At 37.6% G+C, this 17,493-nt stretch overlaps 1 protein-coding gene across 2 annotated transcripts in view; it reads left to right on the forward strand.

Moving 5' to 3' along the window:
• LYRM4 (LYR motif containing 4) overlaps positions 1–17,493 on the forward strand; it is a 216,029-nt gene that overhangs the window by 34,413 nt on the left and 164,123 nt on the right. For both annotated transcript variants that reach the window (XM_044667942.1, XR_006505782.1), the window contains exon 2: positions 15,231–15,351. In XM_044667942.1, the coding sequence (XP_044523877.1) occupies positions 15,231–15,351 (121 nt within the window). The remainder of the gene's footprint in view (positions 1–15,230; positions 15,352–17,493) is intronic.

Consider the following 17,493-nt stretch of genomic DNA (forward strand, 5'->3'; position numbering starts at 1 on the left):
GTAGGTACTTACATACATATATATACACACACATTTATGAAGCAAATGAATTAAAACCACAGTATAAGAATGGAAAAGCCCAGCTGATAGAGAGCAGTCTTTAGGAAGAGTATAGAAATGTTGTATAATCCTCCTAATCTCTTCTGGGATACCCAGGGAATGAGTCACTTTCAGTAGTCCAGCTTTCCACATGGGCAATAATTTAAGCATGACAACTTTTTTTTTTATGATAACTTGTTGGGGTGGAAAACTATTTATTACATGCTTTATGTCCCTATAAGCAAAAAATGCAAAACATATTTAAAAGGATCTGTTATCTTATTTGGTATCCCCTTCCCCAAAGTCAATTAAAACTACTTCATATCCTGTCTATTTCTCATCTATGACCTTCTGCATATCAACCATAAAGCTTCTATTCTCTACCTCCCCCACCCTACTGGATGGCCTTCCCTCTAATGCCTCAGAGTTACCACCGTAGGTCCCAAGCCATCCACCTTTTGATTCCCAATCTCAGTGATCAGTCCAACTTCTTTTCTGGTCCTACATGCAGTGTTCTAGAAGGATTATTAGTGCCTCTGGGGTGGAGACTTGCTGAGACCTTCTTAGGGCTGCTCATCTAACTGGTGACCACCTTTCACCCAACTCATTCCTGTCTCCAAGAAGCTATAACGTTCCCAGTGGCAATGCCCTCATAAACTATTGCAGCAGATGAATTGAAACAGGTTCAGAGTAACCAACAAGCCTCAAATCCTTCAGTTAATTGGGGGATAGCCACCCCCAAGCATGTGAAGACTTCTTCCAGTAGAATGGTGGATAAGAACAGTTTGTTCCAAAGACCATGAAGGCAGCAGAAGGAGGTACTATGGCATACTTAGAGCTTGATCAAATACTGAATCTGCTACATCCTGGGACATCCCCAGTCATCCTGACTTTTGTCTTGCCACTGGATTTGGTGACTGTGGAAAAGTGCATGAGGCTGATGATTTTGTACAACTCTACCTAACTGAAGTCCAGTTTGCCTACAAGTCAAACCATCACCCTGTGATGTCACTGGTCATGACTAATGGCATCTCTTATGCTACTTCTCACATGCAAGTTATCCTTGGCAATATTAAAGCCTTTTATGGCCATTTGTACCTTCCCATTGACCTGAAGGTCATCTGCAATTTTTATTCTTCAGAGATCTTCATAAATCACAGCCTTATAACATCACTAGAGAAATATCAGTGTAAAAAGATATAGTTTTGCAGCACAAAGCAATTTGAGATTACCAAAAATGTAATTTGTCAAGTGGATCTAACTTTCTTCTATTCTCATCCTATTTCACAATCCATCCATCTTGTCTGTCTAAGATAAATATGTGTGCATGTAGCTGAATGGGCTGCCTGTCAGAGGTGCAGCTCAGGCACACACTTTGTTTAGTTTCCCTTTCTCGTCCCTTGATGCCAAGTTATCTGCTATCGTTTCATGCTAATGGCATTATGCCTAAACTCTTAAGACCCTCTTTCTTCCTTTTCTCTGTTGGATTAGTAAATAGATATCCAAATGTTTTAGAATTTTGTGTAAAGTAGAAGTAAATAGTGTGAACTGGTTCTTCTATTAATAGATGTTGAGGTTGCTTGTCATAGTTACAGCTGGGGCACCCACAGCTAATATGAAAGGATGAAGAAGCTGGGAAGTTCTAGGAGGAGCTTGATAAGATCCATGTAAGTCAATGTCTTTCTTAAGACACATATATCAATGGGTCAGTATATGTCAATACCTGAGACTATACTATTATAGCAGCCATTGCCTCCTCTGTATTGATCACAATACCAATTGAAGTGGAGTACAAAATTAAGATAAAATGTAGTCCTTCTTCATGTGAAGAATACCATAGTCTATAAGTCCTGTTTCCTCCTTTATAAGATGTCAAAATCATAGGATTCAGATCTAAAAGGGACCTTAAAGACCATTTAATTAAACCCCCTTGTTTTACAGATGTGGAGACTGGCACTAAAAATGTAATGGGATTCAGTAGCATGTTCCTTGCACAACACCCTCCCTTTCTAAACTGTTCATTTTCATGAAACTTATCCCCCTGTAACAATTAAATTTAGGTTTTTATTTTACTCAATGTGAGAGTTATAAAAGTGGTTTCAGTTTATAAAATATTTGCCCCTAAGTCAAAATGACTATTAGCAGCTTTTATTTACAACAAGGTAGTGATGGTGAAAGTGGGAAATATAAGAAGGAGAAAAAGCCTGGTCTAGCCTACCAGCTCTAAGTGCTGCTCTGCTGAAGTCCAGCTCAGCCCCCAGTACCGGCTTCCCCAAGTCCCATTCTCCCCATGAATTTCCCGGTAGTCCTCAGCCAGAAGTCCTGGTAGTATCTTCAGCCAAAGTTCAACCAATGCAAAATCACTCCAAGGAAAAGCATGTCTATTCAGCTCTACTCACCAGCACAGAATCCAAGGGAAGAGTCTCTCCAAGGAACCAGCCTCTCCAAAACCAAGGAAGCAAAGAGATCCAAGGAACCAGTCTCTCCAAAAACCAAGGCAGGAAAGAGGCCAGATCATATTGGTCTCTTCTTTTATACCCCTTTTTCCCACATCATTTCCTATCTCTCTCCCCTCTTCACAGGAACCAATTACAGTCTTTCAATTTGCCTAGCACTGCCCAGGGGAGGCAGTACTTGTGGCCTTTGGGAGTGTGAACTAGTAAGTGACTTGTGAGCTCTCTTTCCTAATGGTTAACTAGCTACTAAGTAGGGATACTTTAAGTTCTTGATTTGATTAACTAAAAGTAGGCAAAGGGAGAGTTAATTCTATCTTCACACCCCTCTGATCTCTGGAGAACTATCTTTTCTCATCTCTGCCTCTTGGCTTCCCTGGCTTCCTTCAGGTCCCAGATAAAATGCCATCTACAGGAATCCTTTCCTGATTTTCCTTAATTCTAGGGCTTTTCCTCTGTTGATCATCTCCAATTTAAATCTTGTTTGTACATAGTTTAAATTTTGCCTTCCCCATTAGGCCATGAGCTCCATGAGCAGGGACCATTTTTTTTTTTATTAAGAATTAAGTAAATTCTCAATAAATATTTATTGGCTGACTATTTCCCAAAGTCACACAGGTAAGAAGTAGCAGGGCCAGATTTTGAAGCTAGGTATCTCAAATGACCAACAAGCATTTGTTAAGCTCCTACTGTATTTATAAAGTACCTACTGTATACTTGGCACTATATATACTAGGTGTTAAATCCAAATGTTTGGCTTTCCATTGTATCACACTCTGTGATTATTATGGTCCCTTCCAACTTTAGCATTCTGCAATTCTAGTTCTGGTTTATTATATAGCCCTTTTACTGTATGGAAAGAAATCAGAGCATTAGATAAGTAGAAAGAAAGTTATAGGAGCAACTTTTATACCTGATGAAGCTGGCTGTAAGAAATGGGGAATTAGGTCTGGAATTTTCACCTTGTATCTCCTAGCCAAATTCTACCAAAGATACATAATCTCTCCATCCTTTTACCTTTCCCAATTCCTAGTGCGTTTGTGGGTACAGAGTGACAGCATTAGTGAGTCTCTTTTCACTTCAAGTGGTACTAGTCAAGGTTTTTGTTGGTTGGGTATGAGTTAAACTAGACAACTTCAGAAGCCCATTCTAGCTCTGAGAATCTGAAATGCCCATTATGCAAAGTAATACAAAAGTACAACCCAGGGATGTAAATCAAATACTCTATAAGGTCTTTGGAGGAAAGATCACTGATCAGGGGTATGGTAAAGATCAGAAAAGGCTTCTTGGAGGTAGTGGTATTTGAGTAAGAATTAAATGTGGGGGTTGCAGAGGAAACCAGGCATTGGGAACAGTGTGGACAAAGGCATGGAGATTGGGAAGCTTGGGGTCATGGTGAATAGTCTAGTTCAGTTTAAGAATAGAATACGGAAAATGGAATAATATGAGATAAGATTGTAAGCTTGGATAGGTACAGATCTTAAAAAGATTTAAACTTTAGGCTAAAGAGTTTGAGCTTTATTTGATAAGCAAAATGAGGCCACTAAGGAGTCATAAGTCATATGACCAGATTTTGCATGAGGAATATCCATCTGCCAATAGTGAAGGATGAGTAAGAAGTGAAGAGGCCTGTTTGGAACTTAGTCTTGGGCAAGTAATAAAGAGAAGCCTATATTAGGACACTGTAGTGGAAATAGAAAAGAGAATAAATGCAGTAGATATTCAGAAAGAAGCTTACTCTCAATATGACAAAGTTTTCATCTGAACATTAGTAGTTATACTCTTGGCTTACTGAAAATGTCTGAGACATTTTAAATAACTGCATTCTTTTGCTCATTTTTTGTAATTTTCTTTTCCCTTCTTGATACCAAATTCTTCCATCATTTCAGGCTAAAAGCAGTATGCCAACCTTTAACATCTGCTTTCTTTCCTCCTAATCTTCTGTTGAATTAGTAAATAGATATCCAAAGTTGATAGAATTGTGTATAAAGTAGTAGTAAATAGTCTGAAGTAACTTTATAGGCCATTTACTTTCTGGTTCTCAGCTGTATTTGGGAGAGAGAAGGTAGCTATGCTGGAAAAAAAGGCTTTCTCTTTTGCTGTCAGGGTCAACCCACCACCTGTTATAAAAGGGGAAGAGAAAAGGACAGGGATGAGTGAGTGAGAAGGGTCTCTGTGTTATGGTCACAAGAACGATCTAGCTCATTCTCAGTTACTCAAGTGCTAATTATTTGAACTTGTGAATTCTCCAGTCCTTTGTTTTTTCTTCTACCTGCTCTGTTTTAATACTGGAGATGGATAGAGGTATTGAGAGAGAAGTGAAGCCCAAATTGGCCCATTTGTCTCCTTGTTAGCAATGTTTATAAAATGTTAAAGCAATGGAGTATTTTAAGCCTAATGGCTAAAATAGGCTCTTCAATTATTCTTGCTTTTCTTTTTTCCAGTAAGATTAATAATTTAAATATTTAGCTGCATACCCAGCCCTCAAGGTGTATGTATGTCCAGTAAATTTGAAGCCATTCAAAGGGCAACATGGAGTGGTACAATACAAAGGACACTTATGCAAAAATACAATTATATAGGTGGTTCCACTTGATTTTAAGAGATATGCTGTAATTTAAAATCCAAATGGAAACATTATTAAGACCACATTTATTTAAGAGCCCAACCTCATTAGATTGATTTAAGGCACATTTGAAAGACATTTATTTAGTCCCTATAATATTCAAAGCAGGTGATTTTATATGTTAAAGATATTATAGTTGATTAATTTCACTTGGGGGATAAGTGGGGAGTGGCTACCATACATTAAATTATTGAAGAGTTTGGGATTAAAGGCCTACCTCCATTACTGTGTGATCTTAAATATTCCATATGACGTCTTTGACCCTCAGTTTTCTTATCTGTAAAATGTTGATAATAACACTGCCTACTGAAGAGATTTGGTGTAAGAATAGAATGAGAAAATGTTTATAAAGCACTATGTACACTTCTGCAGCTATTATTGCTATCTTTGTCATGCAGATGGGAACCTAAATTCTGTGACCCTGCAACACATGCAGGAAGAGAAAATGCAATTTCCCTGGAACATGTCCTTATCAGAAGTAGCTGGGGAGGTGAGAAGAGGATGGCTTTGGGGAAAGCTACAGACAAGCTCATAGACTGATGTCAAATTCCAAGTATTAATTCCAAGGCTTAGTTTTTGTTTTGGCTTTTGGTTTTTTTAAGCAGCAATTTAGGCCATTACTTCTATATAAATAAGCATTTCCAAAACTAAACAAAAAGAAGCCAATAGCCCCACAAGCACTTGATCTGTATGCCTTAGAGTGCAGTGGCTGAACTTAGATGGTAGGTGGCCTTTACTCTGATAAATTGGTTTACATTGTGAAAAATCTATGTGTGTGTAACCAAATGTCACCAGACTAAAAGTTTAATCAGGATAGATTTGGGTGTTAACAAGAAGTTTAATTTCAATTCATTTACAGGTTAAAGATTTTAAGTGGTTTCTAAGTGCTGAATGCAGGATGTAAACAGGAATGTCTCTTAGACAATCTATCTGCAAAATGTGAGAAGAATACCTGCTAGAAAAGAGTAGTGATTACAAGCTCTCCAAAAGGTTTGGCATCTCCTATTTAGAGAGAGAGAAAATGAGAATTGTTTATATACATAGGTATATATGTATATAAAAATATAAATATTTAATTTTTCTTTAAAAATAGCTTTTCATGTTCATGTTCAGTATCAAGAAAGACCAACATTTTTAAATTTGGTTTTTCGATCTTGTTCTTTAATGAAATAACCTCTTGGTGCTCATACTAAATGTAATACTATGAAGCTTTCTTCCTCAATAGAAGCTATCTATTTAATCTATGGGTTCAAAGAAAAGAGAAGGGAAATATATTAAAGAACAGAGTAGCTGGCTCTTATAATTTCCTAATGAAATTGTTTAAATTCTGATTGGACCTGATATTTCATTAATACAAGAATTATTTGGTGAGGAGTTTTCTCTAACAAAGCTGAGCGCCTTCTTTGCAACTTAAGGTCTTATAGTATATCTGAGCATCAAAATCTTAAGCAGTTTGGCCTAAGTCACACATAGCCATTATGTGTTGTTGTGAGGAGGATTACTTAGTTATTATTTAGGAGACCTAACAGGAAGGACTTGAGGATTCCAAATGGAATGGGGAAGCATCAAGGAAACCAATTATATTGGAATAAAAATGTTATATATTCTTTTCCTATCCAAGTGTATGGGTCCTCTGAAATCTATCCAGATTGACCCTAGGTTAAGAACCCCTGGCTTCAAACTTGCCTTAAGTAGCCAGTTATATAAACTCTTTTCCAAGAAGAAAGAGATGGCAACCCCAAACTATAGCAGTTTAGAGTATAAAGTTTGGAAAAAAACCTTACAAAGGGAGATGGTGAGAGATTGTGAGCAATATTACTTCTTAAAACAGCATGAATCAGTACAGCCAAAAGTTTACTGAAAGCTTCACAAGAGACTCAATTAAATCATGTCATGCTGAGGTCATTTAAGGATGAGCATGAAAGGAAGACAACAAATAAATGGGACATTTTAAAAGATTTGTAAAGATTGTTTATAAGAAACTTCTTTCCCCGTCAGTGATAGTGGAGGCACCCAGTTACTCTCTTAATATCACAGTTCTCAGTGTGCCACATGAAGAGCTGTAAAAAAATTTAAGAAAACAAATGGAAAAAGAAAATATTTCCAGCTCTTGTTAGTATATTTGACTACATTGGGTTGCCCTCCTTATGAAAAATGTGCAGAGGGTGCACTAGGTGGCTCAGTACATTCAGAGTCAGGCGGTCCAGGATTCAAATCTGACCTCAGATGCTTCCTAGCTGTGTGACCCTGGGCAAGTCACTTAAGCTCTATTGCCTGGCCTTACTCCTCTTCCTCCGTGGAACCACACAGTTTTAATTCTAAGATGGATGGAAGGTAAGGGGAAAGAGACTGGGGATTGTGGAGTGAGAGGAGGGGAAGAGAAAGAGACAGAGAGGGGGGGGAGAGGGAGAGAGAGAGAGAGAGAGACAGATGGAGAGGGAGAGGGAGAAGGAGACAGAGAGAGAGAGAGAGGGAGAGGGAAAGAGACAGACAGACAGACAGACAGNGGGGGGGGGAAGACAAGTGTTACTTTGGCCAAAAATGGAGAGGGGTTGCAGTTTTGCATCTTGGGAAGGGATACCCATATTAGGGATTCATAGATCCAGCAGAGTATGTAGATGAGCTCTGGAGGCCCGGAAGCCAACAGCAGTTAGCTGACTGAAGTATATTGAATCAGTTCCATTCAAAAGAGACAGAAGGACACTATGGAGCGCTGGATTTGCAATCAGAGCAAAGTGGGTACAAAGCCCAGGTCAGCCACCTATTAACCAGTGCAATTTTGAACAAGTCAAGTTTTCTTCTCTGTAAAAGAATAGGTTGGACTATGTAGCTTGGAAAGTCTCTTCTAGCTTATAACCTTTGGTCCTATAAATATTTTTTAAGTATCTGTGACATAAGGAGCAGCTAGGTGACAGTGGATAGAGCACTAGGCCTGGAATTGGGAGGACCTGAGTTCAAATTTAACCTCAGACACTTCCTAGCTTTGTGACCTTAGGCAAATCACTTAATACCTTTGTAGCCCTTGCCCTTCTGTCCTACAATGGCTAAGACAGAAAATAAGGTGTTTTTTTTTTTTTAAGTATCTGTGGCATAGAAGGTACTGTACAAAAGAATCAGAGTCAAGCAAGGCCCCTACACTTTGAAAGTTGACAGTAATTATGATGGCGTACTTTTGTGCTATTAATACTATTGTATTATTAGATGAGAGTGGAGGTTTCTGGGGGACAAAACCAAAACATGGCAAGACCACATGAACTGATGCAAAATGAAATAAAAAGAAACTGGGAGATCATTGTGCACAGTAACAGCAATGTTGCAATGATGATCAGCTGTGAGAGACTTGGTCACTCTTTTTTTTTTTTTTTTTTTAATAAAAATCTTTAACTTCTGTCTTGGAGTTAATACTGTGTATTGGTTCCAAAGCATAAGAGTGGTAAGAGCTAGGCAGTCGGGGTGAAGTAACTTGTCCAGGGTCACACAGCTAGGAAGTATCTGAGGTCAAATTTGAACCCAGGACCACCTGTCTCTAGGCCTGGCTCTCAATCCACTGAGCCACCCTTGTGATCCAAGACAGTGATCAACTTATCAACACAGTGATCCAAGACAATTCCCGAAAGACTCATGAAAACATGCTATCCACATCCAAAGAGAGAACCAGTGAACTCTAGGTGCACATTGAAGTATAATTGTGTTGCTTCTTTATTTTTCTTGCTTTTTTGTGAAGTGACTAATAAGGAAATGTGTTTTGTAAGATTTCACATATATAATTGATCTCATTAATATCATTTTGCTTGCCTTCTCAGTGGGTAGGAAGGAGTAGAAGAGAGGAAAAGAATAATAAGGAAAGGGAGGAAGGTCAATAAATAAACTTTAGAAAATAGAGAAAAATAGTTTTAATAGTGGAGATAAAATGAATACACAGAAAAATATTAAACAAGGTAGAATATGAAAAGCCTACCCAAAATGCTTTTGGGGCAGTTTGGAAGGACTCTTGTTAGCCATTGGGATATAGGCATAGGTAGAAGACTCAAAAATTTCATTTTTACCACAAAGAATTTAAGGTGGTAGAGTGACATTCAGTGGGAATAGTCTCCTAAATACTGCAAATTATGGTGTACAATAGAAGGAAAGAGGCTATGGCTGGGGGATAAGGGTAGGTAAGGAGGGAGACAGAGAGAGAAAGAGAGAGAAAACACCAAAAATAGACCTCATCTGAGGAAAATTTTTTAAATCAGTTAATCAATAAACATTTATTGAATGTATTATATAACAGGTTCTTATGGGCTTTAAATGCCAATTTAAAAGAGTTTATATTTGGTCCCAGGGGCAAGAGAAAGTAACCAGACTTTATTGAGTACAAGAGTGCTGTGGCCAGACCTGGACTTTAGGAAAATCACGTTGTCAGTTTTGTAGTATGGTTTGGAGTAGGAAGAGACTTTAAGCAAACAGACCAGTTAGGATTTCTTCACCTAGGTTCTCTGAATTAGTTTTAATATTTTGATAACTAAGCATAACTGGTTTGCTTTGCAGTCCTATGTATTATTATAATGTATTTAAAAATATTATTCTGAGAAAGACTACATAGGTTTTTCCAGCCAGTACAAAGGATCTATGACCAAAAAAAAAATGTTAAGAACCCCTAAATTTGGAAGATTCTGCAATAATCCAGGTGAGAGATAATGAAGGCCTGAACTACCGTTGTGGCTGTATAAGTGAAGAAGAGGGGGCAGCAGATGAAGACAGCAGATGATTTTCCCAAAGCAGTGGGTGTAGAGGAAGAAAAGTAATTTTATTTGAAATACAAGCCTAGCTGTTTTGGTGGCTATATCCTGCTTTTGCACATTTAATGGTGGTTGTTATTCTGTTGCCCTTTATGTGTTAATTTTTATGCCTTATTTCAAACAGCATATGACTCATATTACGATTTTCATAATGCCAGATATTGTGCAGCAGCTGGCTGCTATTTTCATTATGACATCTGTGAATTTTTCTTTGAAATGTTCCTTTTCAGTGAAATAGTTTAGAGGTTGGTATCTGGAATGCATAGGAAGACAGTTTACCCAGGTAATCAGTATGTTATAGAAATAGTTGTGGAGGTAAGGAATGGACTACAATATAACAAAGGACTCTTCCCCATCTTAAGCATTCAAGGTATGAGGAGAGCAGAAGCAATTCTGCTAAAGTCAAGTTGGAGTTTCTCTCTTGGAGAAAGCAGAGAGGATAAGCTCCAACCTGAGTAATTAGTTTGAAGGCAGTTTCACTGGAGTTTCTAAGTCAAACAAAGAATCTTCCCTAGGGGCAAAAGAAAACAACTTATAATTTGAAGTGGCCTTAGGGGTGGATCTTTTGTTGCTATTTAGCCTCTTTCCTCGAGGCCTACTGTTCCCAGCCCCATTTGGGGTTTTTCTGGGAAAGATACTGCAGTGGTTTGCCATTTCCTTCTCCATCTCGTTTTACAGATGCTGAAACTGAGACACAACTAGTAAGTTTCTGGAGTCAGATTTAAAGTCAGATCCTCCTAACTCCAGGCCTGTTCAATCCATTGCACCACCTTGCTGCCCAAAGGGTAGATCTAGGAAGAGTAAAAGAAAAGATAAATGAGTGCCTGCTTCATTCTTTTCAGGGCATATGTGAGACTTGAACCACAGCTTTAGGTTTTTATAGACACTTTTAACAGACTTCAAGTTTCTTAAGGAACAAACTGGTCTCATTGATCATGAATCTCCCCTATGCATTCCATGTGACAGACATGGAATAAATGTTAAATGATTAAATAGGTTCCTAGCCTTATTGCCATAGGTAAATTTTAAGTATGGGAATTGGAAGAGGGAGGAGAAAAATGAAAACAGCGAGTTGAATACATAGACCTAGGGAATTGGACCAGACTACTGAAACTGAATGTGAATTGTTTGGTATCTTAAGTTATTTCCATTTTTCTTAAAGTTTGAAGGAAATGAAAAATGTAGAGCCCTACACATCAATTATAGTACTCTTGTTTTGTCCTCAAAGATATTCCATGCCTGCCACTGACTGGCTTTATGAACAGAGTGAACACTGTGGCCTGTTTATCTTTCTTCCTAGAAGGCCAGTGCTACATTATGAGTAGAGAATTAAAATGATGGAAATGAGTCTGGCTGGCACGATGCTTTTTCCCCTAGGAAAAATCATGCTGTGACAAAATCCACAGATGGTATAAAATAGTAAGACCAAATGATTCCTACTCTCCTATGTCCCCCCCAAAGAAAATGTATTTAAAAGAGGAGGAAAGTTTTGGGGGAAATATAGTGTCAGTTATCACTAATCAATAAACATCTATGAAGCCCCTATTATGTGCCAGGTTCTATGCTAAACACTGATTGCCCAGTGGTCAAAGCAAAACTATTTCTGCCTTAAAGGAGCCCTCATTCAATCTTTCATTCATATAAGTATCTATAAAACACATACAAGAAAAGATAACTATCAAGTGACATTGGGAGGGAAGGAGCTGGGAACCAAAGGAAACTCTGAAGGGCCTCCTGAAAAATATAGAGCTTGAGTCAAGGCTTGAAGGACATTAGGGATTCCAAGTCATGCAGGTGAAGACAGAGCATATTCCAGGCTAAGGGTACAACCAGTACTAAGGAACAGAGATGAGAATTAGAGCATTATATGTGAAAAGTGGTAAAAAGCTAGTTTGATTAGTTAGTAGAGTATGGGCAGAGGAATAAGAATTCGACCAAGATAGGATGGGATCCATTTTGTAAAAAACTTTATATGTCAAACGGAGCAGTTTATATTTGATCTTAGAGATGATAGGATCCCCCTGGAGTTTATTGAATAGAAACAAAAGTGACATGGTACTAGAGCTTAGTAGAGAGACTGAGGCTAGATAGAGAGATCTATGAGTCATCTGCATAAAGATCAAACTCATAGAAGCTGAAGAGGGGACGCCAAGTGAGAGAGTGTAGAAAGGCCAGGACTCCCAGAACCTTGAGATACACCCAGAGTTAGGGGATATGTCAGAAGGACTAATCAGATGCCCAAAAGCTTGCTTTTAACTAATGCCGTTAGAATGCTAATCACCTTCTGCTTAAAACTTTGTTAGGTTATCAGCTACAAATGTGATGATCCGGTATTTAATAAATTCTACTTGCAAGACAGCCTTCCATCACATTATGGGTGAATGGGCCTTCATTAAAGATTCATACCATCTGCTAGTACATAGAAGCCATAGTCATTGTCATTCCTAGGATTGGAATTGAGTGTTTATGATCCACTACATTAACATTCCAGTTGGCTCAGAAAGTTAAAGTTGAAGAGCTTTTCTCAGGATCATCTCAGACATGTAACAGTTCTTAAGCTGCCTTCTTTTCTACAGCCAGGTATTTATATTGAGAAGTTTGGATTTGCATTTTTAAATGCAAATAGAGTTGATGTTTGAAGAGATAATGGTTTTACTTTGACTTTTGATACATTGTCTAAAATTGTTCAAGGATATAACATAAACATTTTACACATCAAAAAATGTTTTCATCCCAACATGAGATGAGACAGAACAGGTGTTACTTTGCCCATCTTACATAACAGAAAACTAAGTCTCCAGGATGTCAAATGACTTGCCCAAATTCATATAGAGTATGTAGATAAGAAGACCTAGCCAGGCCTTCTGACTCTAAGCCCATTGGTCTTTCTACCACGGCATGATCAAAGTACTGGTTCTTCTGATAGCAGAATGATTAGTTCCCTTTTTACTTTTTTAAACATTTTTTTGGTTTATTAGATTTAAATACCCAATTTCTTTTTACTCTTTTGGTCTTTACATCATATCTCCTCTTGATTATTGATGTGGGTGTTGCATTTTAGGTGGCTTATGAAAAATAAGTGGTTAGAGAAAAGTAAATGATATTTAACAATATTCTTAAGTCTGTGTATGACTGATAGAAGAGTTTTAGTTAGGATGAAGGGAGGAGTGGGCCTTAACAGTAAGAGATTTGTATTACCTTTCACAATTTTTTGAAGCAGGTTGGTAAGTAAAGCCCTAGACTTTGACTCTAGAGTCAAGAAAACTTGAGTTCAAAACCAGTCTTGGACACTTATTAGCTAATTAACATACTCACTAGTGTGACTTGAGAAAATCACTTAACCTCTCTATTTGTTTCAGTTTCCTCATTTGTAAATTGAAGTAATATCAACTATACCAATAATTACTATAATAATTATTAATAATAGAGATAATAAACCTACCTGCCAGGGTTGTTTTGAGAAACAAATGAGATAATATTGCCCATAGCAGGTGCTAAATAAATGCTAGCTATTATTACTTCACACCAAAAAGTCCTATCTCTAACTCACTTTTCCATTTCTGTCAAGGGCACTACCATTTTTCCACACTCATAATTATCCTCCACTCTTTGCTCTTACTACGCATAGACAATTTGTTGCTAAGTCTTATTCATTCTATCTTGTACATTTCTCCCAAGTGTCTCCTTTCTACCCACACAGACACTGTCCTAATTTAGGCCCTTTCACCTGGAATATTGAGTCTCCCAATTAGTTTCCTATTTTTGCCCACTCCTTTCCAGACTCCACACAGTTGCCAAAATGATTTTCCTAAATAGGTCCGACCCATGTCACTCCCCTTCTCAATAAACTCCAATGGCTTCTTTTGCCTTTACAATCAAATACAAATTCTTCTGTTTGTCATTTAAAACTTCATTTTGGCTCCATCAGACCTTTTCAGCCTTATCATATGCAGTTTCCTTTCAAATACTTTAAATTTTGGCCAGATTGGTCTTTTCTGGCAATTTTTGTCATCCATCACATTTCTGATTCCATTTCCCATCTCCATGCTCTTGCAGACTCTTGAGTCCCATTCCTGAAATGTTCTCCTTTCTCACTTCTGCCTTTTAGAGGCCCTTGACTTCCTTTAGAGCTCTGTTCAAATGCTCTCTCCTACATAAGGCTTCTCCAGATCCCCACTACTGCTAGTTGTTGCCCTACCCCCAAACAATTCCTTGTATATATTTCGTATATACACTTAGATCACTCCATACAGAATATTATCTCCTTAAGACACAGGCTATTTCATTTTGGTCCATTTACCTCCGGGGCCTTGCACAATACCTGACATATCGATAGGTATTGATTGGTTGCTTGATAAATACTTATTGATTGACTGGTTTTATTAAGACTACAGCAATTAGTTACATCAAACTACCCAAATCCATACATTCTTTGTATGACTTCTCAAAAAGAGAACGCGAATCATGGGATTTGGAGGTAGAAGAGGCTTTAAAGATCATCCATTTTATCACTGTCTTGCTAAAGAAACTGAAGGAGATACTTTGTCATGTTTGTTTATAGGGTTCTGACTTGAATAAAATTCAAATCTTGACTTCATCTGAGGGAAAAGGCAGGAAAGTCAGGAGGATGGAGCAAGAAATAGCTCACCTGGACTCTAGTTATGTCTTCTCTGCCAGGTTTTTAGTGGATGACTTTGGGGAAAAAAATAATTTCACCCTCCAATTCCTACTTTTGTCTTTATAATCAGGGCTTATTGGAAAGGCAGTATAAGGGGAAACCCTGGATTTTGAGGTCTCAGTCCTAGTCTTGTTTCTACTACTTTGCTCACTTCCTTGGGCCACACTTTCCTCATATAAAATGTAAAATTTGACGTCATGAACATAAAGTTTCCTTTCTGTTCCACCATTTAAACCATTCTCTAAAGGGAAGGACACACTCTTGTGAGTAACTTCAAATATTAGTCAGTCCAGAAATCATGGAGTCATCAGACTATATGTAACTTCAGAGGCCATCTAGCCCAAAGCCCTTGATTTAAAGATAAGGAAACTGAGGCCCAGGGAGGATGAGTGACATCTCTGGGAGTTTACCATCTACAGAACTGTTTATTTTGTGGCCCTTTCCGACTCCTATCTTGTGTGTATTTCCTGAGGAACACACTAGTTTAATGCTGAGCAGTGCTGCATCAAAATGAGACTCATTGTAAATGAGTCTTTGATGACAAAGTAGGTCATCCATAGGAGGGATCATTGATAAAGGAAACCACTTTAATGCATTTAAAAGCCAGATTGTGACATTCTTTTTTTTTTCTTTTTTTCCTCCCACCTGTTTAGAACTTATGCCATCAGAAGGATAAGAGAAGCCTTCAGAGAAAATAAAAATGTAAAGGATCCTGCACAAGTACAAATTCTAGTGAATAAAGCCAAAAGAAACCTAGAAGTAATTCAGCGACAGGTAAGATGTATGCTTTGATCCTTCTGTCTTTGAGCTTATTGGCTTGAATACTTGTTCTGCCAATATAGATCATGTCTTATTGAAGCCTCAGCTTCCTATGAAGTTCTTATCTCTGTCCTTGTTCATATCCTTCATGGAGGATCCACCCAACTCACTTTCTCTATTTCTTTTATTATCTTGTCGGTCCCCAGGGTAGTACTTAAATTGCCTGTGACTGGCCTACTTCTTTTTATAGCTGTGAATGTCTTTGATAATGTTTTTAGTGCTATTTTCCAGATATGTCATCATTGGCAATACACTACATCCTGTCTATATCTACCATTGTCTCTTCTTGGAAAGATATATTGAAGATTTACTCCTCTCTTTTTAAAAAAAATTTAGAACATCCTATCATTTTTTTCATTCTTCCATGTATGTGAATTTTGTCTCTTTGAGTCACAAAATCTCACCCCTTTTATTCATTTAGAAATGGAAAGAAACAGATGGAAATTATGAGGTTATGGCAATCTACAGTACAACTCAGGTGACTAGAATCCTTGGAGAATAATTCTCTAGGGCAGTGATGGGCAAACTTTTTAAAGAGGGGGCCAAAGGAAAAGAAATGCTCATCTGTCAGTCTGTTTGTAAGGCAGCTCTTTTGAAGTTTCATTGTATTGTATCCTACTCATTGTATTCGTCAGATTAGGAATAATGTCACCAGGCTGGATAGAACATTTCAGGGGTCTGCATCTGGCTGTAGGCCTATCGTTTGCCCATCACTGCTCTAGGGTAATAGGGTTTTCCATAAAATTGCTAGTTCTTTACAGCCTAAAATTCTATTTAAATTAAGAGTTTTAAGGACAATTAAGAGTATTAATGGACAAAGTATTTTTTTGCTTTCTTAGAAAATAATGAGCTTAATTTAACCTTTCCTTGGTGTCAGTATGATCAATATTGACTATTAGTTATTAGGATTATCTGCAGATGGAGTTAATATGGAGCATGGTGCTAAATGAATTGTTATCCATTTGTGTCTCTGAACCTAGACTTTCTTAAAAGCCTTTTTGTGAGCATTAATTCTGCCTTTTTACATCTTTCTTTTGAAGGTAGAGTGAAGCAGTTCCATTAACTCATAATAAGGTTGTTTTTCTGTAACATTAATTAGAGAATAAAAGACTGAAACAGCCTTCTCCCAAGTGGTTCTCTCACCCTCTGGGATATCATTTTTATACTGTTGTCCTTAATGCCCATTTGCTGGTTTGAACCAATATAAAAAATTGTGATTGTGATACAGTTACACAGTATTCAACAAATGCCTTGTCATTTTCACCCAATTTTTCTCTCTCATTTATTGGGGATGGAGGGAAAGAGGGGATGAATGAAGGAGAAGTAGCTATCACTAATTCAATAATTTGTGCAAGGGTGTTTGGGGAAAGACTCCAAAACCTACAAATTCTTCATAAGAAAAAAAATATGCCATTTTTGTTAGATGATACCAGGCTACCATTTCCCCAAAGCTCCACTTTATAATTTTCACTTTCAAAAGGATCCTAAGCAGCAATAGGCACAAAAATTGTATCTGGTCTCCATAAAGCTGAAGACTGTCTGTAGATAACTCTCTGTGAACTTTTCTAACGTCAAGAAGACGAAGTGCAGATAATTAAAGCCATAGAGGACACCTAAATTTTTGTTGCTTGACTGGGAAGTCCAGCTTCCTAGTAATCCCTAAGGACACAACTAACCTCAGGAAAATAAAAGTCCTTTTTTAGTGAAAGAGAGTGAGCTGGACAGTCTTGTCTATTTAATCTCAAAAGGGATTGAAATAGTCAATAAAGTCACCTAAGCATAGTAACAGATTTTACCCTTTATTCTTTTTACCTGCTCTTGAGATGATTATTTTTCTAAAAGCTGTGTCAGAATTACTTTCAGATAAATACCACTGACTTATTATAGTTCTGATACTCATCTTGTCCCATGATTTCTAAGAATATTTGGCATAAACATCTGTTGTATGTCTTTGTATGTCATTGTGGTCTACATACTAGAAAACACAGGATGGTAATTAGAATTCGGAAGAGAATATGAAGTCACAAAGGACAGAGACCTTTAGAGTTAGAAACAAAACATCTTGGAGTCTCCTGACTTTACTACTAATTAGTAACC

Source organism: Gracilinanus agilis, chromosome 1 (genome assembly GCF_016433145.1).
Source record: "Gracilinanus agilis isolate LMUSP501 chromosome 1, AgileGrace, whole genome shotgun sequence".
Classification (NCBI taxonomy): Eukaryota; Metazoa; Chordata; class Mammalia; order Didelphimorphia; family Didelphidae; genus Gracilinanus; species Gracilinanus agilis.